This window comes from Columba livia, chromosome 1, assembly GCF_036013475.1.
Source record: "Columba livia isolate bColLiv1 breed racing homer chromosome 1, bColLiv1.pat.W.v2, whole genome shotgun sequence".
Taxonomy (NCBI): Eukaryota; Metazoa; Chordata; class Aves; order Columbiformes; family Columbidae; genus Columba; species Columba livia.
Window position 1 is genome coordinate 139,398,348 of NC_088602.1, and position 26,469 is coordinate 139,424,816.

The 26,469-nt window shown below is 37.6% G+C and overlaps 2 protein-coding genes across 9 annotated transcripts in view; one reads left to right on the plus strand and one right to left on the minus strand.

Annotated features, from left to right (window-relative positions):
- SMC1B (structural maintenance of chromosomes 1B) overlaps window positions 1–15,454 on the minus strand; it is a 37,529-nt gene extending 22,075 nt beyond the window's left edge. For all 4 annotated transcript variants that reach the window (XR_010466720.1, XM_065033088.1, XM_005509537.3 and 1 more), the window contains exons 1-10: window positions 15,048–15,454; window positions 13,111–13,299; window positions 12,452–12,564; window positions 11,139–11,342; window positions 10,513–10,751; window positions 9,798–10,056; window positions 8,708–8,848; window positions 6,399–6,481; window positions 5,199–5,406; window positions 2,160–2,345 (exon numbers count right to left, since the gene is read on the minus strand). Coding sequence is in view for 3 of the 4 variants with exons in the window: in XM_065033088.1 (XP_064889160.1) it covers window positions 2,160–2,345; window positions 5,199–5,406; window positions 6,399–6,481; window positions 8,708–8,848; window positions 9,798–10,056; window positions 10,513–10,751; window positions 11,139–11,342; window positions 12,452–12,564; window positions 13,111–13,299; window positions 15,048–15,156 (1,731 nt within the window). In the remaining variant the exon portion in view is untranslated. The remainder of the gene's footprint in view (window positions 1–2,159; window positions 2,346–5,198; window positions 5,407–6,398; window positions 6,482–8,707; window positions 8,849–9,797; window positions 10,057–10,512; window positions 10,752–11,138; window positions 11,343–12,451; window positions 12,565–13,110; window positions 13,300–15,047) is intronic.
- RIBC2 (RIB43A domain with coiled-coils 2) overlaps window positions 15,442–26,469 on the plus strand; it is a 28,891-nt gene continuing 17,863 nt past the window's right edge. For all 5 annotated transcript variants that reach the window (XM_065033159.1, XM_065033190.1, XM_065033170.1 and 2 more), the window contains exons 1-4: window positions 15,442–15,669; window positions 19,225–19,306; window positions 20,858–21,202; window positions 22,386–22,504. In XM_065033159.1, coding sequence (XP_064889231.1) covers window positions 15,553–15,669; window positions 19,225–19,306; window positions 20,858–21,202; window positions 22,386–22,504 — 663 coding nt within the window. In that variant the 5' untranslated portion in view covers window positions 15,442–15,552. The remainder of the gene's footprint in view (window positions 15,670–19,224; window positions 19,307–20,857; window positions 21,203–22,385; window positions 22,505–26,469) is intronic.

Here is a 26,469-nt window from a genome sequence, read left to right on the forward strand (position 1 = left end):
TTCACTGTGTATGAAATACAAGTACACTAGTGCATATAGCATGGGGAATAAACAAGATGAGTTAAAGATCTGTGTGCAGTTGTAGGGCTGCAATCTTCTTGGGATCATGGAGACACAGCGGGATGGTTCCTACAATTCGAGTGCTGCAGTGGAGGGGTAAGGGCTCTTTAGGAATGACAGGCTGGGAAGATGAGGAGGTGGAGTTGCCCTGTAACTGAGCGAACAGCTGGAATGCATGGAGTCCTGCTTGGGGAAGGATGATGAACCAACTTGGAGTTCATAGGTAAGGACTGAAGAAAGAACACATAAATTTAACATTTTAGTGGGTGTTTGCTACAGGCTGACTAGGAAGAACAAGTGGATGAGGCCTTGTACAGACAACTACAAGCAGTATCACATTCGGAAACCCTGGTCCTTACAGGGGACTTGAACCACCCTGATATTTGCTACACAGGCAACACAGCATGGCATAAGAAATCCAAGTGGTTCCTGGAAGGCATTCATGACAACTTCCTCAATCAAGTGACAGAGAAGCCAATGAGAGGGCCTCTGCTGGACCTCATACTCACCAGCAATGAAAAGCTAGCTGCAGATGGGAGGGTCAAATGCAGTCCTGGCTGCAGTCAGCATGAGATAGGAGATTTCAGGGTCCTGAGATGAGGGAGCAGGACAAATGGCAAGATCACAACCCTGGACTTCAGGAGAACAGACTCTGGCCTCTTCAAACATGTGCTTGGTAGAGTCCCATGGGATAAGGTCCCAGAGTGAAGAGGGGCTTAAGAATGCTGATTAATATTCAACGACCACCTCCTCTAGCCTTAAGAGCTATCATACCAACGAGCAGGAAGGCAGGCAAAAATACCAGGAGGCCTACATGGGTAAACAAGGAGCTCCTGTCAAAATTCAAATACAAAAAAGGAAGTATACAGAAGGCAGAAGTAGGGACCGGTAACCTTGGAGAAGTATAGAGGCACTGTTCAAGCATGCAGATATGGGGTTCAGAAAGTGAAAGCCAAACTGGCATTGAATCTGGCAAGTGATGTCAAAGAAATGGCTTCTGTAACTACATAGGCGATAAAAGGAAGACTAGGAGAAATGTGGGCCTGCTGCTGAATGAGGAAGGGAACCTGGTGACACAGGATATAGCAGAAACTGAGGTACTGAATTCTTTCTTCACCTCAGTCTTTACTAGAGAGATTGGCCTCCAGGAGTGCCAGGTTCCAAAGACTGGGGGAAAGTCTGGAACAAAGACGACATACCCTTGATTGAAGGGGATCAGGTCAGGGAATGCCTAAGTGAACTGGACACACATAAATGCACGGGCTCTGATGTGATGCAGCCACCAGTGGTGAGGGAGCTGGCTGATGTAATTGCAAGGCCACTCTCAATAATCTTTGAATAATCACGGCAACTGAAAGAGGTGCCTAAGGACTGGAGAAAAAACAAGTGGCACTCCTGTGTTCAAAATGGGGCAAGAAAGGGGACCCAGGGAACTACAGGACAGTCAGCCTCACCTTGATCCCTGAGAAAGTGATGGAAACCATTTCTAGGCACACTAAGGACACAAAAGTCTTGAAGGAGCAGTCAGCATATATTCACCAAGTCAGCCATATCTGAGCAAAGTGATAGCCTTCTACAACGAAATGACTGGCCTGGTAGATGAGAGCAGTGTATACTGTCTACCTAGACTTCAGTAAGTCTTTCAACACTGTCTCCCATGAGATCTTCATAGAGAAGCTGCTGAAATACAGGTGAAATGAACAGTGAGGTGGACTGAAAACTGGCTGAAAAGACAGATCCACAGAGTGGCAACTGCTGGCACGAAGTCCAGTTGGAGGCCAGTAACTAGCCATGTCAGTACTGGGACCAATCCTGTTTAATATCTTCATTAATTATCTGGATGATGCGGCAGAGTGTACCCTCAGCAAGCTTTAGCAATGACACAAAACTGGGAGGAATTGTTTGTACGCCACATAGTCATGCTGCCTTCCAGAGGGACCTCAGCAGGCTGGAGAGAAACGGGCCAACCTCATGAAGTTCACTTCATAAGTGCTTTGACTTAACACTTAAGCCTATTTTAGTTAAGCTTCAATGAGCCAATATCAAGATTTACAAGTGTATTAACTTGCTGGTGACAGGATAAAGAAAAATGTACTTACATCAAGGTAATCCAAAGCAAGAAAAGTTTCAGGTTCAGCTCGTTCTTGTTTTAGGAATCGAATGCAATCTTTTGCTGTTTTTTCAGTGGCAACAACAATAGCAGTCATGTATTTGCTGAATACCTTTGTAACAGCAAGCTGGTACTTTTTATGAATAGGATGACACAGGTCAAGCAGTCTTCCAAACTGAATATAAAAATAGAGAATATAGCAATATATTACTTTAGATACAAAATAATATTTCTGCATAGAAGACACTGAAGTAGTAAGAGGAAAATGTGTCACATGTCTACCAGCTGCACCCTCTTACAATGGCTATACATCAGAAAAAAAAAGAAATTGTAGCAGTCATCAATCCAAACAGCAAAGTACACCTCCAAAATCTGAAGCTATTTTTTCTCTGAGGTTGCAGTTACATATCTATGTTTTACTCACAATGTATAGTATCAACTTCTAGAAGTATGACAGTTTGAAAACAGCAAAATTAGCTAATAAAAAGAAAGTATTTAACACACAGTAAGGTCTTTGAAGGACAGTAAGGTCCTGAATAAATAGAACTGTTAACTGGAAAATGGTAGGAAGAAAAGCAGTATTCCAGTTTTAACCCAAAAAAAGAAGTATCTGCTTGCTTCAGTAGCATGAAAAGAATAAAAACCACTTTTCTTGTACTACACAGTCCACATAATCAAGTCTGTTTTGCCATATACTGAAATAATACCTCCACAGATAAAACTAATTAGTTCTTTGCTGTACACACTCCCTCAAGGCCTTTTGTTCCATTTTTGTAATTGTAGGTACAGATGACCTTTTCTTAAATTATTAAAGCTAGTGATGTACATTCTGAACATTATAACCTGTAAATTTATGCAAGAACAATTTTCCTGCTTGTTGACATACAGCTACTGGTCTCCTATTGCATATCTACAGGTTTAACTTTATCAAATTTAAACAAATGAGAACAGGAAGACAACTGGTAAGAGCTGTATGTGACAGGTCACCCACAGTATTATCTCACGAATTATGTATTTGAGATAGTTGCCAGTAGATCAAATCATGGCCCACTATGATCTACTTTCCTACCCTTCTCTTGACAAATGCTCTCCTTTTTCTGAAAAACAGTAGAAGTAAGGAAAACACCCAAGATCACAAAGGTCTTTATTTAGTTTTCTGGTTTTCTCACACAAGTCATCTACTTGGATGTTTCTGTCTACAGCTCAGACACACAATGTTTCAGACATGCAAAACCATACAGAGGATCTACATCCCATAACAGACACAGGCACTTAAGTCCAGATGGAATGCCAGATTTCTGTGAAAACAAATATTGACAGCCCAACTGAATCGGTAAAAATAGCAATCTTGCCAATTAAAACCGCCAAAGTAAGAATGCCATTTTGAAAATCAAACTGTAAAATCTGTAATCAGCTGCAAAATTAACTTAAATCAGACATATCCACGAAAATGTACGCGTCACTCATACAGTGGCCATCATATTGCTGCATGGCTATTCCAGTACCTGGAATGCTCACCAACCATTACAAGAACAGAAGAATAAAAGCTTTAAAATGGATGTAAGAATTAAACATGTAGAAGCAGTATGCCATTTTATGCCCACGAAATCCAAAAGACCGATACCAAGATTTCCTTCAGTTCTGACTGAGTACTTAGTGGACTACCAGAAGATGAAATGTGTCACAACCCTTCCATCCCAAGACTTTAGCTTGGATTGTGTTCAGTAATCTGGAACTGGTACACTAGAGTATAAGGAGCAGCTCAGAAGCAACTCCGTTACCTCATATGTTGGTGTCAGAAAAATTATTGCAGGAGCAAAGGTAGTTGAAGCAGACAGCATTAAGACTTTCTGTAATTGGATAATTTATTTAACTGATTTGACTTATCTAGTTTTCATTTGTTAGAAGTGATCACACTTGTAAGTACTCTTATGTTTGCAGCTCCTGAAGGAAAATAACAGAACATCCTGAACACCTGCACGCCCCTAAGCCAACAAACTATCACCAGTCTGATCCACTTCTTTTCAACTAGGGATTCTTTTACAAAGAGTGAGCAAAGAAAGATATACCAATCATATTTTTGATTTTTTTTGAACACCTTGTTAACGTGGATGAAAAAATCCTGAAGAAAAGCAAATTTCTTAGTTTTTAATAATTAATTTTAATGTTTCTCAAGAAAACAACAGGATCAGACACTTGCCAGATTCTGAGGATGTTCTGCAAAAGATGAAGAAACCAAGAACAACAGAAAACATTTTATTTTTATGTTCATATGGCAGCACTCAGAATCAGAAATATGTCACCCCCTAAACATTAAAAAAAAGAAGATTCCCAGCATGTACATCTCAACTGATTATGTTCAAAACAGACTGATCATACTGGGACATACTCAGATATCAACTATTCAATTGATTAGATTTGTTAAAAAGTTTTATTTGGAATGGTTTCCAATGTTCAAGTAAATATTTTTAAGTGTCAATAAAAAGGTGAAGATATGCCTCATAAAACAATCAGTGTCTGCTGACAATTCCGGATCAATACACAGAACATTTAATGACATTACTGAAGAGTAATTTAAGTAAAATATGGTAACTGATTAGCAAAGACAGACCATCTCCTAACAGAAAAAAATCTCATGCACATATAAAAACTGTCCTTTGGAAGAAGCATTCTTTCTGGAATAAATGGTCTCACAGCTAAACTTCCCATTCAGTTGTTCAAAATAAGTCCTGTTCGAGGACAGGAGAAAACAAAAAGTAAATAAATCAAACACTGCAAAAATCACACAAGAGATAAAAAATATTCCTTGATCTAAGTAGCAATCTATTTCTGGAAACTGTGAAAAATAGTGACAGTATATGCTACTATTCTTACGGTAATACTACTGCACCAAGCACACTCAAACAAGCATAAAGTTTAAAATAATATTCAAGACAGTTCAAATTACTCTAGCTGCTTACTCAGTCTCAGGCATAGCTCTTAACCTGTAATCCTAAAATAAGGCATTTAAATGAGGCCATTCAGTTACCACAGAATCCGGATATAGTCTTTTCAGACTTTCCAGGATCTCTGCTTTCATTTGCTGACGCCTTCCTTCATGGTAATCAATTTTGGCATTCTGCAGTTCACCAACTATTTTATTCAATTCTTCATTCACTTCAGCCATTCGTTTTGTTGCGTTTTCAACTTCCTTAGTTAGCACTTCCTCTTGCTGTTTTTTCTCTGCTAATGACTCACTTTAAGTGCAAGCAAAAATAGGAAAGCAATTTAGCATTTCATTTATACAAGATTTAGCTTATAAAATTAAAGTCATTCTATGGTTGCAGACTCTGAAAATCATTAAAGATTAAGTATCTTTAAGAAGCTACTTCTTACACAACCTGTATTCTATACCTTAAGCTATTTTTAAGGTTTCTAAATTGAGTTCAAGAGAGTTTTTGCCTGTGTAACATGCAACCATACTGTTTTATTGTCCATCAAGGAAAGGGCTGATATTTTAAAACTAAGAAAGACTCAGAATTCTCATGCAAAATTATGACTCACTTTACACAATTACCAAAGTCACTAAGGTTCTACCACAGCTACTTAATTAAAATAATTTAGCATCACACCAATCACAACGGGAGAACTTTGTTCAATACACAGCACTAAGCCAAAGCACACATTACAGATGCATAAGAAAGGATAAGTTGGAAAAAAAATAAATATCTGGAGATCAACTACTCTGAGCTCCTGCAAAAAACACAGGCTGATGTCAAAGTTCGTTCAGGTTGCTCAGTGAAGGGCTTTCACACTTTATTTCATAAAGAGTAAAAATAAGGTAGAAGACAAGGCCCAGGAAGCAGGAACTGAACTGTGCTCCTTATACCCAATTATAATTACCCAATTTTAACATTTTCCTAGAGCAGCACAACTACAGAACTGCCCTGTTCTCTCGCCCAGAATTTGTACACTAATAGACCCATACCCTACCTGTACTGACATAATTTGCAAACCTCTGAGAAGTTAGAAGCAATTATAAAACTGGTTTCAAACAAAATACAGATGAGTCATCATACTTCCTACTTTATTTTGACAGCTCAAGTAACTGAAATATTAATTAGAATTAGTAAGATTCCTAATTCTTATAAAAATTTGATGAAGAATTAGAAATAATTAGAAACCTGTTATGTTAATTTGAAAACATAATACATAAGAAATCCAAGTAGCTTTTAATATTTAAACATACGTGCACATCTTGGCATATTCTTCCAACTTCTCTATTCGTTTTTTATGCTCTTCTATCTGTTCCACAGTCCGTTTTATGTTTTCCTATGCAATCACAAATACAATGCTTTAAAAATGAAACAGAGAAAAATGACAGTTTTATAGCAAGATATGAAGTTCCTAATTCAGAACAAGTACTGAGACAGATCTTTCCTGCCTTGTTGGTATTCACCGTTGAAGTAGTTGGATCTCTTTTTCAATAGTAAATGCCAAATTGCACTATGAATAATAATGGAAATTACTTTATCAAGGCCATTAGTGGATTTTTAATGTTCAGTTACAGTTCAGAAAAAGCCTCTTGAGCTTAAAGAATCATGACACCATGAAATAAAACAACTTTAAACATAGTATTAATAAGTTACAGGTGTTAAAAAAGGTGCTTTTCTTGGCCCAAGACTGATATCAGCTTTCCCAACCTGACAAAAAAAGCATTGTACTAAAAACCAAACCAACAGTGAAACAAGTACTTTCAATTACTCAGACTGAATAAAAATACATGAACTAGGGGAAATGAAAGAAAAAAAATTAGTGTTACCTACACATTTTATTAAGCCTTAATTTAACTTCTGAAATACTTGTCACCTTTTGAATAGTTCTAGGGACGAAGAGTACACAATCTCTCTGCACACCTGCTTCAACATTTGACTGCCGATGAGATGAAATAGTTTATCTAATAGCTATTCAGAATTTTATGCACTTTAGGCTGAGCCTGTTGTCTCCCATCCTATCACTGTGCACCTCTAGAAAGTGTGTGGCTTTTTCTTCTTGACACCCTCCCATGAGGTAACTACAGACAGCAATAAGGTCTCCCCTCAATCTCTCCTTCTCCAAGCTGAACAGATCCAGTTGTCTCAGCCTTGCCTCATAAGCCAGGTGCTCCAGCTTCAGCCAGTTTGGTGGCTCTGTGCCAGACTCCAGGATGCCAGTACCTTTCTTATACTGGGAAGCCCAGAACTCAGAGCATGCTGGATGTAGTGAATTGTGAGGCGTGATCATCACATTTCAGTAGTACAGATAAGTAATGACAACTCTGAATGGTCAGACAGACATTTTATGAAATCTCAACTATCCCTTATTTTTTTCTCAACAGTACAATAGGACTTTCAGAGTTTATTTTGTTTCTAGATATCAACTACGTTTTCCTGGTAACTGGTACTTCAAAAAGAAGCAGTAGTATTGTTTCAAAAGCAAATGGATGTACAAGTATTAACTTAGATATCACGGCAAAGATGACCTCACATCTTCATAGCTAAACAGTACAATACAGGCTTTTCCATGCAAGCAAGTTTATATGCGCAAGAATGAGGTGTTAGGAACTCTAGAAGTGGTAAAATCTCATTTGATGGATTTTTAAGTTTTCCAAACACAGTCCTCTTCAAACCTTCAAACCTTGACTCCATAACTAAATGGTGAAGAAATGCATGCACGTTGCCTTGTATAACTTCTTAGTAGGTCGCAAATCTGCAAGTTAGCATGGTTTCAAAAAAAAAAAAAAAAAAAAAAAAAAAAAAAAGTAAAAAAGCCAAAACACCTAAAAGTGCACGGTTTCCAGCAAAAGACTTTGTCAGCTGAGCTTCTGTTCTTTCTACTTCTATCAGAACCATCATGTGCATCATGTGAAGTTGAACAATCAGCTGGGAACTATTTTTTCCAAAAGAGAACATCAGGCATGGTGACTAAGTCATAGTGAAAAATATCAGCATATTATTACTACATATTGGGATCTGCAATGATAAAAGAAATCAGAAACAATATGACGGCAATGAACTATATTCACACTAAACATCCTGCCTCTGAAGGGCAAAAGAAGAGTGGACACCAAGGAGGTTTTTCCAACTACAACACACTAATACACATCATTGACCTTAAAAACCACTCAGCAACAAGGCAGCTGCGATCAAAATGAACCTTTAAAGGGTGTGAGTAACATACAGATATACAAGAGCAGCAGGACATCTCAGAAAGAAAAACTACACTTACAGAAACAGGAACTGATTATAGTTAAGCATATGTTCTCAGTAACTGTCAAATATTAGAGCCAAAGCTTTCAAAACCAAGTCCTCAGGATGGACCCACACAACCATTCCCTGAATAAATTTAGAAGTAATTTTGCCAAACCTGTTGCAATATGAAAACTGAACGGACACTTGCAGTGTATCTCCTTTGCTGAGGATTTGTTTACATCAAAGCATTTAACACATTTATACAGACATTTATAAAAGAAGGAAACATTTTCCTCCTGAAAACGTAACGGTAGCTTAATACACATACCTGAACTTCTTGTTTCTTGCGCTGATTAAGTTTCAGCCTTTCGTGATCTGCTTTATCCTCCCAACAATGTTTTTCTAGCTGCTGGGTTAGTGTAGCTACTTTCTTTCTTGCTATTTCCTTTAGTTCCTTATAGCGCTCCAACTGGACAAATAACATAAAAAAATTCACTCACTGAAAGTGTTGAGACTCATGTTGTTATAGCCTCTATTAGTAATTCCTACTTTATCATAATGAAGTTTATGAAAACCACCCAATTCTCCAGAAGACCCTTCTAGTTACTGATTGTGTTATCAAAACTTATATTTTATTAGAGAAAGATCCAACTCAAAGTTTATACTTTAAAGTTCTTTCCTACAGTCCTGTTTTAGACTTCAAATGACTGTTATATTTTAGGAAAGTTTATAAAGTTCAAAGTACGTCCCAGTTAATCTTATGGTCAACACAAAGTTTCTGCACAGCTCAAAATTAGTGCAAGTTTCGCTATTTATAATTACAGTACTCTTTACGTTATATGCATATTTTTAAGGTGAACTTATAAAACAACATATTAAACAATCCTGCAAAATTATGACTCTAAAATGCAGAGTAAGAGGATTCACAAACAAAAAGAACAACCCTGCAGGTTCTCCATTAGTTGATCAGAAGCTACTTTAAGGAACAGATAGAGGAAAAAGAAGCTAGCACTTAGTTTTTTGTGTTTCTGGCTACATGGTTGCAAAGATACCTTCTTCAAATGTGAATTTACAGTAAAGTGATGCAGTCCTTTCCTTCTAAAACTAGGTAGCTCACTCAGAATCTGTTTGGATTCTGACCCACAGTCTTGTCTTCATTTTTGTTGTCTTGCTTTTTTAGTTGAAGACATATTTATGCACCTCCAAGAAAGGAGACAGCCCACTCCCTCAAGAGGATGTATCATTATTTCTCTGTATCACATGAAACAGTCTCTAAGTAAGAGTTATAATTTTGGTGTCAAGCTCAAACAAGAACAAATTTTCATTAGAAATTACAGGTTATTGGTGAAACAATGGTTTCATCAGTAGGGATTTTTGGACTTCACTAGTAAATAGTACTTTCTGGCCTCCCAATTCACCTGACTGTCTCCCAGCTCAACACGTGCTGCTCTCTTCAGTATCTCCTCTTCAGCTTTCTTTTCAAACGCTCTCCACGCCTTCTCAATATCATCCAATTCTGTCTCTAGTTCTTTTATGTTCTGTTTTTCCTTATCACATGATTTCTCCTTGTCCCTTAGAGATTTTTTAGACATTTCTACTTTCTTGATTTGGTAAGAAGTGTTTTCCTTTGCTTTTATATAGAGGGGTCTCTGCTGAATCAGTGATGCTTCTAGAGTCCTAATAAAAACCAAAATGAACATACCAACTCTTAAAGAAACAAAAAACCCAACCACAAAATGCATCCAAAACAACAAAACCACACCACAAGGAAAAAGAACACCACCCTCCCAGCTACACATGCAATCAAATAACCAACTGTCAACTGCAAGGTTACATATCCAGAGGTAATTTTTTTTTTTTAATATCCACTGAAAATTGAAATTCAACAAGTGAAGCATAACCTTTTAAAAAAATTTAACAAGTATTTATATAATTAAATGGCCGTCAACCTGAGCATGGTGCTGTAGGTGAAATAAATATCTAGATATGACTTCAGCAAACTGCTACAAGCTGACTTCCATTGCATTGGGCTATCACCCAACTCCTTTAACAGGTCATGCACGCCTGCCAAGCAATTCCCAGTGCAGACTATGCTTTAACTCAACTATCAGAGAATCTGACTGGAAAACCTACTTCATTTCTTTTTCCATGTTCTGTTGGTCTCTGTTTAGCACACCAAGTACTTTTTTCTTGGCTCTAAATGCATCTTCTGCTGCAGAAAGAGACTCTTTCTTAATACTAGCCTCCATATTCTTTTCATCCAAATTTTTTTTCTGAAAGTCAATGTGTTTTTCATTGTGATAAAGCCGGAAAAGCTGCCGCTGTATCCTTTCTTCATCCAGTTCCTTGAGAAGCATCTGGTAATGCTCTGCCTATGAACATTAAAAATCCTTTTTAGAAATATTAAATAAAATTTTAATCACTAGCAGTCTAATTTCAAGTCCAAAGTGATATAAGTTGATGTACCAGCAGCTATAATGCTGGTAATGCACGCTAATCATAAAACTCAAACATATAAGTCAACACTTAAGTTAATTATACTGGCAAACTTACAGTCCAATTACTTTATTACAACGACTCCTCTACCCTTTTACATCACCCTAAATTAGTATATAGTATAGCATACTGAAAAAACTCTAGATGAAAAAGAACAGAAGTTTGTGGCTTTTTTTTTTTTTTAAGAAAAACCTGTATTTAAGCTCAAAAAAAAGATGAAAAATCCAACATCTCAACATGCAAAAAAGGAATAACTGATTTACCTCTTCTTTCTCCATCTTTGCTTGCTTGCGTTCTGCTGCAACACTTTTTTTCTTATTATAATTAAACTGTGCATCCTGTTCTGCTTGCTGCATTTTTTTCTTTTTTTGTTCATAGTCTTCAGCATATTCCCATGAATTACTGATTTGCTCAAAAAGCTGAGTTCTCTCCTTTGGCTTCTTCATTGCAATTGATTCTACTGTTCCCTAAAACCAAACAAAACAAAAAAAAGCAGCACTGTAGATCATTATGTCATGTATTGAATTTCTTTAAGAGCATATAGTACAGATTAATCACCAGATATATTTATGGTTAACAGAATTGGATGACAATACTTTCAGATTCAAATAAAGAAAAAGTTTAGTAGCAAGAGAAGTATCACCTAGCCACCTCAATCAAATGACATCACTAAAAGTTTTAGGATGTCAGACATGATCTATAAAAAACGCCTTCAAACTAATTCAGCCTGCACAAACCAGTGAGCAGTATCAGAATGAAGAAATTAAATCTTAGCTTCTTTAAAGGAACTGAAACTCGTTTTCAAAGAAAAATAAACGTACCCCCGCCATCACAGTATCACAGTATTTCAAAAGCAAAACAGTTGAAGTCAATACACTAGATGATTACACAGCTCCCAGAGTTAACAGGCACAGAGGTTCTGTCCATGTGTTAACTGCTCAAATCTTCACTGATTTGAAGGAATTACTATTTTCAGCAGTCTTGTGGGTTTTATTCTAGTTGTATAGCAGACAAATCATAGACATTATTATCACAATAAGAAGCTATATTTAGGGTTTCTACAAAAAGGAAAAATCAGTTCTTGGGAATTTTCCTCAGCAATTGTAAGGAATGCAACACATTAATCGTAATCATATGGCATTTCTAACCTATACCATTTAATACCTGTGAACTAATAATCCAGTTAGATTTCTAATCCTTCAATCTTAACAAAAAATCCTGTAAATTTTCATGCATCTTGACAAATAGGAGTATTTCAAGATGAAATTATCTTTTCCTATTTATAACACTTCTAGAATTTAATACACTAAACATTTATAAATAAGAGACACACATTTTCTTATACACTCTGAATATCGCAAGTACTTAATTCCTTCCACATTGGCTGCTTTCTTACTAGTGCACTCATGTACACACAAACCCCATAATTTCCATTTTGCAGTCTCATAATTCTTGGCTGAGGTCAGGTGAAAGTGTATTGGCTTGAAATTAGCTAATGGTGCCCTCTTTTCTATCTAATAGATAACTGTATCTCAGAAGCTTTTAGCTTCTTTACAAAAGTACCTTAAATGCTCACCTGAAAAATAAGAAAATTCCTTGCTTTGACAAGTATGCCTACTTTTTCAAGCTCAGATATGTAAGCAGATCGGCTGACAGATTTATCATTGAAAAAATATTCAGAACAACTACCTAAAGGAGGAAAAAAAGAATATTACTATAAAATAGCTAAAACACAAAATTCATAGAAAAAAACCCCAAAGTTCTGGAACAATTTAACTAAGCAATTTCCTCAAAGAAGAAAGCAGATCTCAGTTACTCCCTCAGTAATTTAAATAATTTCTCTTTTCCATATGAAAATTCTATTTGCATACTTCCAAAAGGTATTGACAAATGCTTATGTGCTCATGCCTGCAGCAAGGTGTCAGACTCCATTTTATAGAGCCTATACCATCTACATATTCCAAGTGAATATCTATGGATCAAAGCACAGTGCAAAGAACAAATATTAATGACTTGTTTAACTTTTTAACTTTGCCTCAGTATATTTTTCCAGTTGTAACACTTGGCTATCAAAATGCTACAGAAGGACTATAAGAAGTATTGCAAGACTCATGAGCTTAGTCCACTCGAATATGAAAGAATATTAGGTATTTGAAATTTAAAATTGAATGTTCTTGGTCTCCATTTTTATACATTGGACAACAGAAAGTATGTGCAACCGAATCTACTGCCTACCTCGGATAACTCTTGAAAATGTTTTTTCTTCTCCATCTTCTTCACAGTATACTATCTTCACACTAGCTGTAGAAGAAACTGGTTTTCCAACATGTGCTCCATGAATAAGTTCTCGAACACTTTTAACTCGCAAATTAGATATCTTTTCACACATCACAAAACTAACAGCATCCATTATGTTAGATTTTCCTTAAAAAAAACCACAAAATCCTCTGACATGGCAGAAAGTAGAGGAGGCATTTGATAAACAATCAAATAAAAAACACACACATAAATGGAAAAGTCTTTCTTAATTTTATTTCTAATTCTATATTTTGCTTTTTCATCCAGGAAAAAATATTGCATATAGTAAAGAAATAAATTTCTGAGATGTAACACACTGGCAGCAGATAATAAGTCTGTCTGTAACAAAAATCATCACGAAAATGATTTGTTATTTGTTCAGCCTTGTTGAACAGATTTTTCTTACACAGGAATCTCTAGAGGTCATTACTTAAACTGAGCAAGCAACATCATAATTATTACTCGGTAGTTTCCTTTATATAATGTAGTTACTGCAGTTTGCTGCAAAAGCACTCTGTACCACAACAAGGACTTCTCTACTAGGACTCCAGTGTTCTAAAGAAAGCGAGTACTTTCCCAGACTCATTCACCACAAAGTTGTCTGATCATACATCTTAGACAAATATTCCCTTAACTGAACCCTATTTTTGTTTTTCTCCTTCAGTCTTGAGCATTTCTGTTGACAACAATTATTATCTGCCTTCAACCTTGCCACCTTGGCAATATTTTGACTTATTCTCCAAAATACCATAAAAGGAAGAACACTCGTGAGAAAATAGAGATTACACAATATTCACAATTTTTCTCCTCCAGTTATTTTAGAAAATATATTCAGATTTAGCTGGAGAAGTAACTGGAAAAATTATCCATAATTTTGAGACTTACCCATAGGGAACAGTGAGGATAGTATGACAAAGAATATTATAATAATGCTAAATATAGTTACTTACACTCATTTATTTCACTTCAATTAGATAAATGAAGAAACAGGATCTAAAAATCTAAATCATAAACTAAATCATTAACAGACCGGGGAAACTAAGACCAAATGCAAAGCCCTTCTTTGTTAGGACAACCCTCACCTCCTATTGTATTCTCTGGCAAATAGAAGGTAAAATCCCATTTTCTAGAAGAAGCTTTCAGAAGAAGGGAATCATATTTTAAAAAGTTCCAGCACCCACAAGCTAACAATGTGGAGTCACATCTACAAACCAAGGCTCTTGGGGGCTAAACTACAAAGCAGCTACCGTCCTGTAAAGCTATTCTCTTTCCCAGAGGCCTTTATTTGTATGGCAAAGACCGCAGACTCAAATCAAGACGCAGCTTTCCATTGCTACAGTTTACAATCCAGAGTATTAAACGATCTTTACATGACCTTGGTAAGCTGAACTACAAACTAGAATGGCAGAGGCAAGGTGTGCTGTTTGCAATCCACTCCTTCTAAAAGGGCCAGAAAGAGAAGACACTAGTAATGGAAATGCCTTCAACCACCACCCTGTCCTTCCATGCTAGAAAGAAGAAATCTGCTCTCAGTTAAAGAAATAATGGCAGATCAGGAACCTCCACAATTTGTGTTGCTACCCCCTCAGGTGCATATGAAGACACTTTAAGCAGGCCCATGAGAGTCCTTACTTCCCCTCCACATAGCCCTACAACTCTGCTGAATAGAAAAGCTATCACCAAGCTCACCCAGTGCAGCCATGTTGGCCCTATTCCTGGGCTTGCACCTGCACCGCTATGATTTCCTCCCCATCAAGCCTGTAGCGCACACAAAAAAAAACCTGTCAAAGACCCCAAAACAAACTTCAATCTTGATAGCTACAGTGGAGAACCAGGGTGACCAGCTGCCCACCGACCTCCCCCCAGCCTGCTACCTGATCCATTGGGCCCAATGATGCAGTTGAACCTCATGAAGGGGCCAATAACCTGCTCCCCCCTCCATGACTTGAAGTCCTTCACCACCAGCAGCTTCAGGTAACCCATCCCTGCAGCACTGGTAGAGGCACAGCTGAGGCAGGTAGCTCAGTAACTTCTCACTCCCCCGAAAATTTAAATAATCAACGAGTCTGCTTCGCTAGTTTGCCTTTCGGCGAAGGGGAGGCCCCCCCTCCGCTCGGCCTCCAATTGCCCCCAGGCCTCTCCCCGCCACAGGCGGCGCCGCTACGGCCCGGCCCTCAACGGCCTTCGGCCTTGTGCTTGCAGCCACGCTGCCTCACCACGTTGGGCGGCGGCGCGAGGGTGCGGAGGGGGCGGGCCAAACGGGAAAGGGGCGGGGCTCCTGCTCCCATGGCGACCCTGTGTGTTGTGCTCCGGGAGCGGTAGCTTCGGTCCGGGCACGTCGCCGGCGCAGCCCCGGCGGCCGGTTGATCCCTAGGCACCATGAGCCGTCTGGGGCCGGAGCGAGACCTGCAGGAGGCCGCCGCCGTGGAGCGGAGGCGGCAGCAGGAGCGGCAGCGGCAGAGCCGCATCTTCAACGCGCGACTCCGGACCATAGGGGTGAGGGCGCTGCCGAAGGAGGAGGGATGGCGCCGTCTCCCTGCCCCGATGTGCCCTGAGAGGAGTGTTGGAAAGCGGGGGCGACCCTTAGGGCACGCTAGAGCGGGGGGAGCTGTACCCGCCTGGGCGCGCGGGTGGCGGCCGCCCCAACGGCTGCGGGCAGCGCGCGCCTCCTCAGCGCCTCCTAAGTGTGCGCGAGCGCGGGTGGTTGCAGGCGGCGGGAAACGGGGGATAAACACCCGGTTGCGTCTTTTGCAGGGCTGAGGCGCTTTTGAAAATTTTCCTGGTGAAAGCGATTTGAGGTTCTCTAAGTATCGTCAGCAGCGTTATTTCTGGCAGCTCTCGCTGGCGAGTGTTTCTGAGGGAGCATGAGGGGGATTTGTATCTCCCAGCTGCAGTGTTCGAGGGCAACATGTAATTTTTCCGTGATGGGAAAAAAAGATGGAAGTCTGTGTTTCAATATCTGTGTAGGAGTTAACTTAATGTAGTATGCTTTGCTTTGGGGTAAGCCAGAAGCCTGCAGATTCAGCTCATGCAATGTGATGGAAACTAGTAAACTGCTTTGCTGATACTTCCCTTATGTCCTTGATTCTGACTAGAAGATACAGTCTGTTAGAGATTTATTGTTGATAGGGATCCTGCTGTTGGTCTCTATTTTGCATCAGGCAAAATAGAACAGACCCATCAGGCCGTGTTTATGTATCTGGAATTAACTAATATGTCCTTTTTTTCCTGAAGTGGTGATCGGACTCGATGATCTTAAGGGTGCCTTCCAACCAAAACGATTTTATGGTTCTAAGATTCAGAATGTGAATGCCCTTCAGTCTGTGAAGATCTGTGGGGATGATACCTTCCATCTGATCGGTTTTGTCTAGAGTCATCTATACAGTTTGCACCCTGAATGTCAATGATGTTGTATTTTATACCTATTTAAATTTTTGCATACAGTAGTTCATTTAATTTTCCTGTGTCCAAAGGCCCGTGTTAAGACTCCAGATATGTGTGTGGAGGGAGAGTGCTGCGAGGTGAAATAAGATTAAATTTTGCTTGTAAAGGATTTTGAGTGCTTTATGCTGATAAATATGTCGTGTCTAAGTGCCATAGCATTAACTAGCAAAGAACCATGTTTAGAGTTGGTGAAAATAAGTCCAGTCTGTTGACTTCATTGGACTGGAAGAAATGCAACAGATGCCAATTTGATCCATCATATTTAAGTACCTGAAACATGTCTCATGTTAGTGGAAGGGTATCTTCACCTTATTTCTGACAGCACCTAGGATTTATTCTTGTGACTCTTATGCAAGAGTCATTTTCCACAGCTAAATAGTGGTTCCCACTTAATTATCAGGTCGGGTTGTCCGCATGATACAGCATCCTGACATAGATGGTAGCCAACAATCCACTCAGCTAACAACCTTTTTTAATAGAGGCAGGATGGGTATAGTAATAGAGATCAACTTTCTTCATCATGAAACACAGAATTTTCCTGCAAGAAGTCTTTTCTAGAACCTTAAGAATTAAATGTAAAATGGAGATCAGCATGTCTTTGTGTACTTCATTGAGCAATATTGAATTATGGCATCTGAAGGTCTTTCTCAAATATTTTTGCAGAACTAACTATCAGACAGGTTTTGATAGATCAGTTTGCAAGAGACAAACATCTAAAATGAAGGCGAGCCCATTGGAAGGATTTTGTAAATATTTTGATTAATGTCACTCAGTGTACCTTATTCATTGACTGAATAATGACTGCTGACAAAAGGGCTATTCTTGTTCTTTGAAATTAGGCCAAGCATGAAGAGTCAACAAATCTATACAGAGATATACTATATCAGTATTTCTAATGTGGTTTTAGTTTCTTTGATTTCTCTCTGTCACCAGTTTCGCAGAGCAGATGTTTCTCACAAAATTAAAAAAGATCAAGGCAATGTTTACTTAGACACCACAAATCCTTAGGCAGGGATTGAGTAGTTTAAAAATATGGAGATAATATACTGACTGGAAAGCAGAATGGGAACCTAGATTTAAATTATTTTTTTCCTTGATTTTATTACTACTTGGACTTCTGTATGTTTCCTCATCTGAGTAATGAAAAAGTAAGATACCAGTCTCCTCACTTACAGGTTTAAGAATTTATCCTCAGTAAATCAGTGATTTCCCAAAAGCGTTTAGATGAGTAGTCCAAATGAAAAATTGCTTTCCATTTATAGATGAACTATTATGCATAAATACAAGTAGATTAGAAATTAGCGACTTTAAATTGTTTCATAGTAAGGAATTTCTTATTTTAGTGCTTAGAAGTTGAATGTGTAGCTTTATGTGACAAGGAATGTTTGTTTTAGGGATGTATACATTTCAAGTGAAAATAGTCCTAATGGGAGAGAGCTGGTAGTGTAACTGAATTTGCACACACAAGTCAATACATTTACTTACCTGTATTATTGCCAGAAACTACTGATGGAGACATATTGAATTTCTCTTAACAGTGTTTCCTACAGTCAGACTGAAAGTTTGATTTCCCAAATGAGACCTCTAAATGAGTTGTTATGTAATGTCCACAACACCATTGGTTTTGGACAATGATACCCTGTAGAATTCTTTATGGTTTCACCCTTGCTTACAGATTTACCTATTTCCGGATTGGTATAGTTAGTAGTTCTTGTGTATTTTCAGCCATGATCTGTTTAGGTCTTTCTGTCTTGATCTGAATAGTTTTGAGGCAAAGGCTATCATAGTAGTTTACCAGATTCTTGAAGAATTGTCATTGTTTTTTGTTAAATCTTTTAAAGACATTAAGTGACTCAACCAGTTGAAAAAAAAAATAATCTAGGTTTCTGCCTATTAATTTGTCACCTTCTGTCAACCCGATTCTTTTGCCTAAAATGTAGGTGGCTGCTACAATTTGATGAAATACCTTAGAGTGTTATGCCTTGCTCAGCTACCACTCTCCAGGAACGTCAAATATTATGTATTGTATCTGTCTGCTCATTGTAGATGTCTGCATGTATCTCAAATGGCACCCAATATTGCATTTTGGCAACTAAATGAGTCCCACTATCAGATAAGACTGGAAAATTTCTTTGCATTCACTATTATTTCCTCAATGTACTTATAGGGAAGGATCTATGTTTTTTTCAAATCTGAACCATTATAACTTCCTGTCATCTTGACTGTCAAAATACCTGCTTTTTAAGTGAAAGCAAGAAAAAACTACGTAAAAATGCTATCTATAATGGGGAAAACATATTCTATGTAATGCAGCTTAAAATGTTTGTATTTATAGCTCTATATGTCATGTAAATGTGGTGTTTTGTTCTGAGTTGGTGGAGGATTACACCTATCATTAGTAAAATGTAGCAAACAAACAAGAATTTTGCTGTTTCTGGATTTTCATTTTATGTTACCTACATTAAATAGTGATGTGTATATACGCTGTTGGTAGTGGTTTTATATCTGTGTTGTACAACTGTGAATCCATGTAGCTTGACAATGACTGTTTTTAATCCTTCAAACATAGTATCTCTTAAAGAGCTGCTTTTTTTAAATTTTTCATAGGTTGATAAAGATGCACTGGATACCCAAGTCAAGGAGAGGAAAATTCAAGAAGCAGCTGAAAGAGCACGAAACGAAGAATTTGGTATATATATAGATACTCTGATATTTCTGTGATGAGTTAAATGTAATTTACTGTTTCCTGTTTTCCCTTCAAGTATTTCAAACTGCAGTGTTTATTTCTAATGGAACGTATCTCCTTGAGTCTTGCTGTATTACTCTATCTGTATAAATATATCAATCAAGATATATATATGTAAGTGCAATTATAGGCTGTTCTCTGAATTTAGACATATGAACTGAATGCTATAATGTGTAGTCATATTTATGTTCATACATTTGGATTGGTACAGTATGTGTTTTCCTCAGTATCTGGAGATTTATATTGACATGATTAAACTGGTATGTATTTCCTAAGAGGCCAGAATTTTCTGTGTTTTCTTTCAATAAATGTTGACAAATAGCATTGTTTAAAGACCTTGAAGATATGGGAACATTTTATAAAAAAACCTTTATTACTTAATGCTGTTCTTTTCAGAATAGTTGTGGCAAATGTGTTTGGTTGCTTTCTTGTAGAGTAAGCCCATGTTCTGTCTGGCCATTCTTCAATCAGATATAGAAATTTTTATAGAATTGTCTATACATTATTGTTGCTAGAAGCATGAGTCATGTACAACAGGGCTGTAAGCAGAAACCACTGCTGAGTCAGAGCACATAACGACACAAATATTTCAGCCATGTCCTCTGACCTCAAAACCCTCTGTGGCCTTCTGTGTTCGGAATGCTTTCCTGTGGTATCATGTGACAGACAGAGCTCTCTGTGGGTTTCAAGAAGAGCTGGAATGGAGCTGCCAACTTCCATGCTGTGCTTCTGTGGCTGCTTGTGATTTTCCTGGCAGCATACCTGTCAGACTCTGGCTCCTAGGAAACTGCCAGAAGCAATGTGTAGTCTGGCAGCAGAGGAAATGATCTTTTATTTTGAGTTATATTTAAATGGCTAGTATGGGTAGTTTTGGATGGGGTTTTATTGGTGTTTGCTTGGTTTTCTTTAAAACTATATCAATTATAGCATTTTGATTAAATGGGCAAGAGCTAGTAAGCTCTTCAAAAACTATTAGTTCCAGACAATTCTTTTAGTGCTGTGGTTGTAAAAATCATTTTAACTATGAAAAAACTATATTTCTTTCATTGGGAGCCTGAATTTTTTTTTTTTTTTTTTTACTTTTTTCCTTACGAAACAATATATTTCAGTTGTAACTGTAAACTAAAAGTAAATAGGAAGAATTAGTATGCATTCTGTTTCATGTGTTACTGTAAGTTTTAATCAAATGAAACCTCATTGTTCTAGAAGTGTATATTATTGTCTTTGTTTCACATGCATATATTTCATTGTAACATTAATAAGATAATTGATTCCTAAAAAACTGAAAATATTTTATTAGGAAATACTACTAACATTAGCGTGTTCACTGGGCTGGTACTCCTAGATTGAATACTCTTTCCTAAGGTATATAAGTTTGAAGACTTATATTGTATTTATTCCTCTTCAAAATTTTATTTTCCATCTTAGATGTGCACTTCAATGATACATGCACAGTTCTAGGAACTGTATTTAAACTGTGTTCACTTTTTTTAGCTAATGAAATGAAGCAAAATGACAAGATCATGTGTATGCTAGAAGAACGACAGAAAAATGACATCAAAAACATAAATAAGGCTATCAATGAATTTCAGAAGAACTTTCAGAAGCCAGAAACAAGACGTGAATTTGACCTGTCTGATCCGCAAGCTCTAAAGAAGGATAGACCTGCTCGACTTTCAGACGATGATCCTCGATGTACTATATCTGGCTTGCAGAAGTTTATGGGTGAAGACTTGAACTATGATCAAAGGATCAAATTTCAAAAGGAGCAGTTAAGAGAGTGGTCTCTTCAGCAGCAGAAAGACTTGAAGAATGCATTAGCTGATCAAAAATTTGCAGGTAACAAAAAAAGATAATAAATTTTTAATCTTCTTTTTCTGAAATTCTGGTATATCTGACAATACTATGGGATAGCCTATTGTGTCAGAGTCTGACAGCAGTATTTTAGTATATTCAGTATTCAGCTTTTAGAAATACTGCAGCAGTTTTTACTTGACAAGCTCTAATGCATTCAGTATTTCATTTAAGAAATCTGTACTTAATAACATGATAATTTCATTTCTGTCTTATGCCTCAAATGAAGTATCAGAGCATTCTGAAAAAAACATCTATTTTTCATGCTAGATGTTAACGTTTACTTCATCAGACCAGATTATCCAATCTTTGCTCCTCTAGAGCATACGAAATAATACTGATTTTTCTTTTCTAGCTTGTTGTGAAACATTTTTTTCATTTTAGCTTTGTCTGACTGTTAAGAAAACATGGGCTACATAATCATCATGGTTTAACCCCAGCTGGCGACTAAGCACCACACAGTTGCTCACTCCCCACCCTGATTGGATGGGGAAGAGAATTAAAAGGGTAAAAGTAAGAAAAATCATGGGTTGAGATAAAGGCAGCTTAATAAGTAAAGCAAAAACTGTGCATGCAAGCAAAGCGAAACAAGGAATTTATTCAGTACTTCCTATTAGGAGACACGTGTTCAGCCACCTTCAGGAAAGAAGGGCTCCATCACACATAACAGTTACTTGTCAAGACAGACACCATACCTCCAAATGACCCCTCTTCCTTTGTTTTTCCTCCAAAATACATACTGAGCATGACATCATATGGTATGGGATATCCCTTTGGCCATTTTGGGTCAGCTGTTCTGGCTGTGCCCCCTCTGAGCTTCTCAGGCACCTGACACTACTTGAGAAGCTCATAAGCCCTTGACTACTGAGCAACAACCAAAACATCATTGTATTATCAACATTATTCTCATACTAAATCCAAAACACAGCACTATACCAGCTATTGGGAAGAAAATGAATGCTATCCCAGCTGAAACCGGGACAATAATAAATTGATCTAATGAGTCACCTGAAGTTCCAAGATGGAACGCTTCAGTGGTAGGATCTAGAAATAGTCATGTAATTCAGCCTACTGTATTTGTAGCTCCTCCATCTGTCTTATTGTGGCTTAACCATATGGCACATCATATCCATGAATATTGATTACATTTCACTTTAATTTAATTTAGATGATCTTCATGATAAGTATAGGATTGAACTTGACCAAAAGACTATGGAGTTACAACAAAAAGAAGAAGAAAACAAGCGTGCTGTTTGTGCAGCTACTAAAGATTTCAACAGAGCACAGGTAAATTAATGGGTTGGTTAGTTTGTTTTATAAGAAGTGGAGACACAGAAGGAAAATAAGATGTGCAAAACTACAGCAAGTAATGATGTCTTTAGAGGGGTTTTTAGCAGCTAACTTCCAAGGTTGTTTCAGTAATTGGAAGACAGGATTTATTCACTTTGAACTCTGCAAGGATCTAGCTATCCTCTGTCTAGTTGCCCTGTGTCAAAATTCTCCCTCCTTGTTTTCAGCTTGCTCACTAGAGGACAGCAACAACACCCCATTCTCAGGGACTTCTAGTCTGTCAATGGGGATACAGCAAATGCCGCCCATGCTTTCTTCTGGTTTTATGTCACTTATTGAATAATCTTAGCTGAGTCTGCCTACTTTTCTTTTTGCTTGTGTGGGCATATTACTACCAGTAGCTTTTTGTCTTTATTGCCTACGTTAATTCCTCACAACCACTGTTTTTGGTGCTTTGGCAGCTTCCTTGGTATTTGCATACTTATCTCTCAGTTCTTTACCAAGCATGGTTTGGAACCTGTTCAAACATGACATGAACCTTTCTCTGTTGGTCTTAGTACCATTATCTGTCACGCTTCGGTTCTTTACCTTACTGCGCAGATTTGTTTTCCGTTCAGCTTACACTTACAGCTCAAAGGGCTACATGGATGCCATTAGTTTGATTAAACTGTATTGGGTGTGAATTAGCTTTGAATTTATTTAGCCACATCAAAATTATCACATTTTAATTGCCTACTTTAAGTATGCTATCTTTTGGTTTAAGTCTAAAGTGTACAGATCTTTGTGTAACTGTTGCTTGAGCCTTTCAGGGCACATTGGGCATATAATTTTGTTTATAGATAGCCCAAGGTAACTGAAAAGGCTTTTACTGCTTGAAGTCATGTCTACTGAACGGTATTTTTTATGAATAGCCACAGAAGTACACTAGGTGCCTGGTACACATAGGGTAGCAGTAGTATCCCAAATAATTATTGTCATACCAATTGATTCCACATAAATTTCCTGAATTTGTGACAGGATCTGGGGATGGAGTGGGGTGGGACATTTGTGTTGGGTATGGTTTTTAATGTTTGGGCATATACATTCTCCTTGCCTTGTGTGCATATTAAATTTATAAAAATTAGAAAGAATACTTGCTCTTTGGGTTTTTTTATAATATAATAGATAATATGATAACAGAGGTTGGGGCATTTTAGTTCTTACTGTCCCTTGCTGTGTTGTATAGATTGGAGCTTGCACCTCTTTTTCTTTCTTTCTGAGCTAGTTAGTTAAGACCACAATACTGTTTTCAGCATTTCGATTTTTTGCTCAATGATTGAGAAAAGCTCTTCTGTTTCCCTGAAATGATGTGCTTGCCACAGTTGCTGCCTTATTAAACATGCAAGCCAGAGGTTTCAGGTTGCCAGGCCTTTCAGTGACATTGTCTTTAAGAGAAAGCTATGTTACAGAGAGATTTACTACACATCTTTTTCCCAAGAGAGCAAACTAGGGCATTTAGACTGAGAATGAACTTCACAGAAGAAATCTCTGTATCTAACCTCATATACATCAAACAGAAGTTTCCAGCAGTTTCAACATTTTGAACAGCTGGTTTGAAGACCTTAACCTCTTGAGGGTGCAGTCTGACAGTATGTTTTGCTCTACCCGCAACTACTCTACCTGTCAGTGACTACCAAAAGAGGAACTCCTTCTTCCTGTTCCCTAAGTTTCATTCATTTATTTCTACTTTGTCTCTTGTAGTGGATCTAATGATCACAAAGCTTCAGGATGTGTTAAATCATTTCTCAAGTCCAAAAGAAAGTGAACTCTGGTCTAGAATGAGTGACTGCTAGATATGACTGGGAGGAGTGAGTGCCCAGGTGGTAAAGGGAAAAAGCAAACCTACCCTTCCTAAGGCAACCCACAGTTACTGTAATTTGGATAAAGTGTAATATGGGAATGCATCTTCAGAAAGGAAGAAATTTTTTAGAATTTGGTTTTGGATCAATCATTATCTCCATGACCATCATCTGTAGTCCTTGAGTTTGACCATAGGGGATGTAAAAAATAATTTATTTAAAAAAAAAAAAAAAAGAGACACAGAACCATAAAAACCGCTAAGTCATGTACTTGAGGAGAAACATTTTTTGTTCAGTCTTCTGGTCAATTGGTAAAGAATCCCAGCAGGTGACTGAAAGTAGGGTATCTTAGTTCATCACAGCCTGCCTTTATTACAGGATTTGATGTTGCTGCCCCCTGTGACAGTGTTTCACCTTCCTCCACTTACCATAGTACCATTGCCAATGACTTTTAACAAGCTAATTGCAAATGGTTCTTTTTCTTCTTCTGAAATTAACTAGCAGGACAATGAATTGATGGTAATTTTGGTACTGTATTTCCCAGCAGTGAAGGATCCTGTACTGTAAACATTTTAAGTGTGTGTAGTATCCAGAACATTCATGCTATCCTTCATCTCAGATTTTCTTTCACTTAAGTATGTGTTAACCAGAAATGCCAAAATGGCTTTTGTCCTTGGTGCAAGAGAAGACTTTTAATACCAGCTCGAACTGTCAGTTATTCCTTCTGCAATCATTCATACATACATAGTAATCATTTTAATTTGCCAGGCCAGGTAACAGAAATGAAGGCTACCCAGACTCCTGACTAGAGTATATATTTTTCACTTCTTTTGATGTGATTGTGATTCCATAGCAGAATCTTACAGTTGCAGAAAGAGTTTCCTCACTAAGGATACTAACACTTGGGAATGCCCAGTTTAGCAGTACAGTGGTAGATATACTGATTGTGCTCTTGAAATCAGAAAGGGTCTTTTTGCTTTATGTAGCAGAGGACTTGAATCTTTTCCAAGACACTTTGTAGATAATGCTAAGAAAATGAGAGGATGTGACTACAAAGGATCTCTAATTTAACAATCTCATATTTATAGACTTGTTAACAATCTTATAAATCTTATGTAGCTGCAGTTAGAATTTATTCCTGGGCATACCACAACAGCTTTATAGTTTTGCTGATAATATTGTTATCTTGGACATTTGATGGCATTATTCTGCTTCATTATTCAGCTTCATTATTCACTCGACATTATGTCATCATTACTAACAAATTCAGAGCCAGCAGCCACTTCAGAGAAATAGCTTTTCAGGCTTTGAGTAAATGATGTATTTGCATTCGCTGTGGAGCCATTTTTCACCTGAAATGAAATATCTTGAGTGCCTAAACGTAGAAGAAGAATGGTAACGTTTTATCATTGTTTGAAGTGTACTGTGCAAATATCTGTTATCATTTACATCCTATTCCTGATATTCAGTGTCTAGAATCAACAACATTTTTACCGTCTTTTCAGGCATAAGGAAGCATAGTGCATGTACTGATTTTTAACAGACATTGCTAAGCACAAGTTCCTAGCTTGAATGTGCTGGATATGCAATTCTCTACTGTGAGAGAAGTCTCTGTACAATACAGACAAAGGAAATGTATTTACTATACAGACTAAGAATACTTTCTCAAGTTCCTAAGACCCTGCATAGGTCACTCTGGTCATCTGTGAGCTTTGTGACTTAGTGATAAGGAGTTTAGGAGCTGCGCATTCCTTTAGTCCTGTATTGGTAGCAGTTAGCTCATCATGCACTCGAAACTTGGTGTTATTCTAAGCATGTGGAGTCCTGGCCTCATAATGCTTCTATGTGCATTTCTTCTTGTGCTTTGACTTGAATCAACGTTGAAAGGAAGCATTTAGTCGTAGGGAAGATATATAATGTTGGATCACAAATCAAAATAAATACTGGAGCATGTATTTGTGCATCTGATTTTTTTTTTTTTTTTTTTTTTTCTGTGTTATGCCAATGAATTAGGTTTTATTAGGGATTTGGCTTGATAGGTTAAATCTAATGCATTTTGTGAATTTAAAATCTTTGGTTTGCAGTGTCATTAATCATTGCATAGTAGTGCTACATGCATATGTA